The sequence below is a fragment of the Eimeria tenella genome, genomic scaffold (genome assembly GCF_000499545.2).
Source record: "Eimeria tenella Houghton genomic scaffold, Eth_scaff3970, whole genome shotgun sequence".
Lineage (NCBI taxonomy): Eukaryota > Apicomplexa > Conoidasida > Eucoccidiorida > Eimeriidae > Eimeria > Eimeria tenella.
In genome coordinates this window covers 617-1367 of record NW_013543331.1, presented here as the reverse complement: position 1 = coordinate 1367, position 751 = coordinate 617, and the positions used below count along the sequence as shown (strand labels likewise).

Genomic DNA, 751 nt, shown 5'->3' with positions numbered 1-751 from the left:
GTTTTGGCTGCCGCCGCAGCAGCAGCACCGCAGCAGCACCCCACAGCAGCAGCAGCAGCAGCAGCAGCAGCTCCCCCGTCTCAGCAGCATGGCGGCGCCGCAGTTCGGAAACCTCAAGGGGGACGCGGGGCTGCAGCAGCTAAACAGCTACTTGGAGTCCAGATCCTACATTTCAGGGTTTGCTGCAACACAAGATGATGCAGCAGCAGCAGCAAAACTCCTGGGGCCCCCCAGCCCCCTCAAGTACCCCCACGTCTTCCGCTGGTACTCCCACATAACTTCTTTCAGCAAAAGAGAAGCTGCTGCCTGGCCTGCGGGGCAGCAGCAGCAGCAGCAGCAGCAGCAGCAGCAGCAGCAAGACGACGACGACATCGACCTCTTCGGTCCGGAGCAAACCCTAAACCCTAAACCCCCGCAGACACCGGCGCTGTCTTGCTGCTGCCGCTGCTGCTGCTGCTGCTGGTCCTGTGTCTGCCGTTGCTGCTGCTGCCCCTGCGCCTTTGCTGCTGCTGCTGCTGCGGGGAGGAAAGGCGTCTGGGGTATATTATTAAACTTTTGGATTAAACATTTATTATTTGTTTCATTTATTTATTATTATTAATTTGTTTATTTATTTATTTTGATTGTTTTTTGTCTTTGTGTCTTTGCAGGCGACGACGACCCTGCTGCTGTGCAGCAGCTGAAGGAGAAGCAGCAGCAGCAGCAGCAGCAGCAAAAGAAGAAGAAGGAAGTTGTCAACAAGTCCTCCCTC

The 751-nt window shown here is 55.3% G+C and overlaps 1 protein-coding gene across 1 annotated transcript in view; it reads left to right on the top strand.

The window, feature by feature from the left end:
* Positions 1–88: 88 nt before the first annotated feature.
* The window catches only part of ETH_00035815 (uncharacterized protein), a gene marked incomplete at both ends in the record, with an annotated part of 1213 nt that continues 550 nt past the window's right edge, over positions 89–751 (top strand). The window contains 2 exons of the mRNA XM_013376707.1: positions 89–383; positions 651–751. Coding sequence (XP_013232161.1) covers positions 89–383; positions 651–751 — 396 coding nt within the window. The remainder of the gene's footprint in view (positions 384–650) is intronic.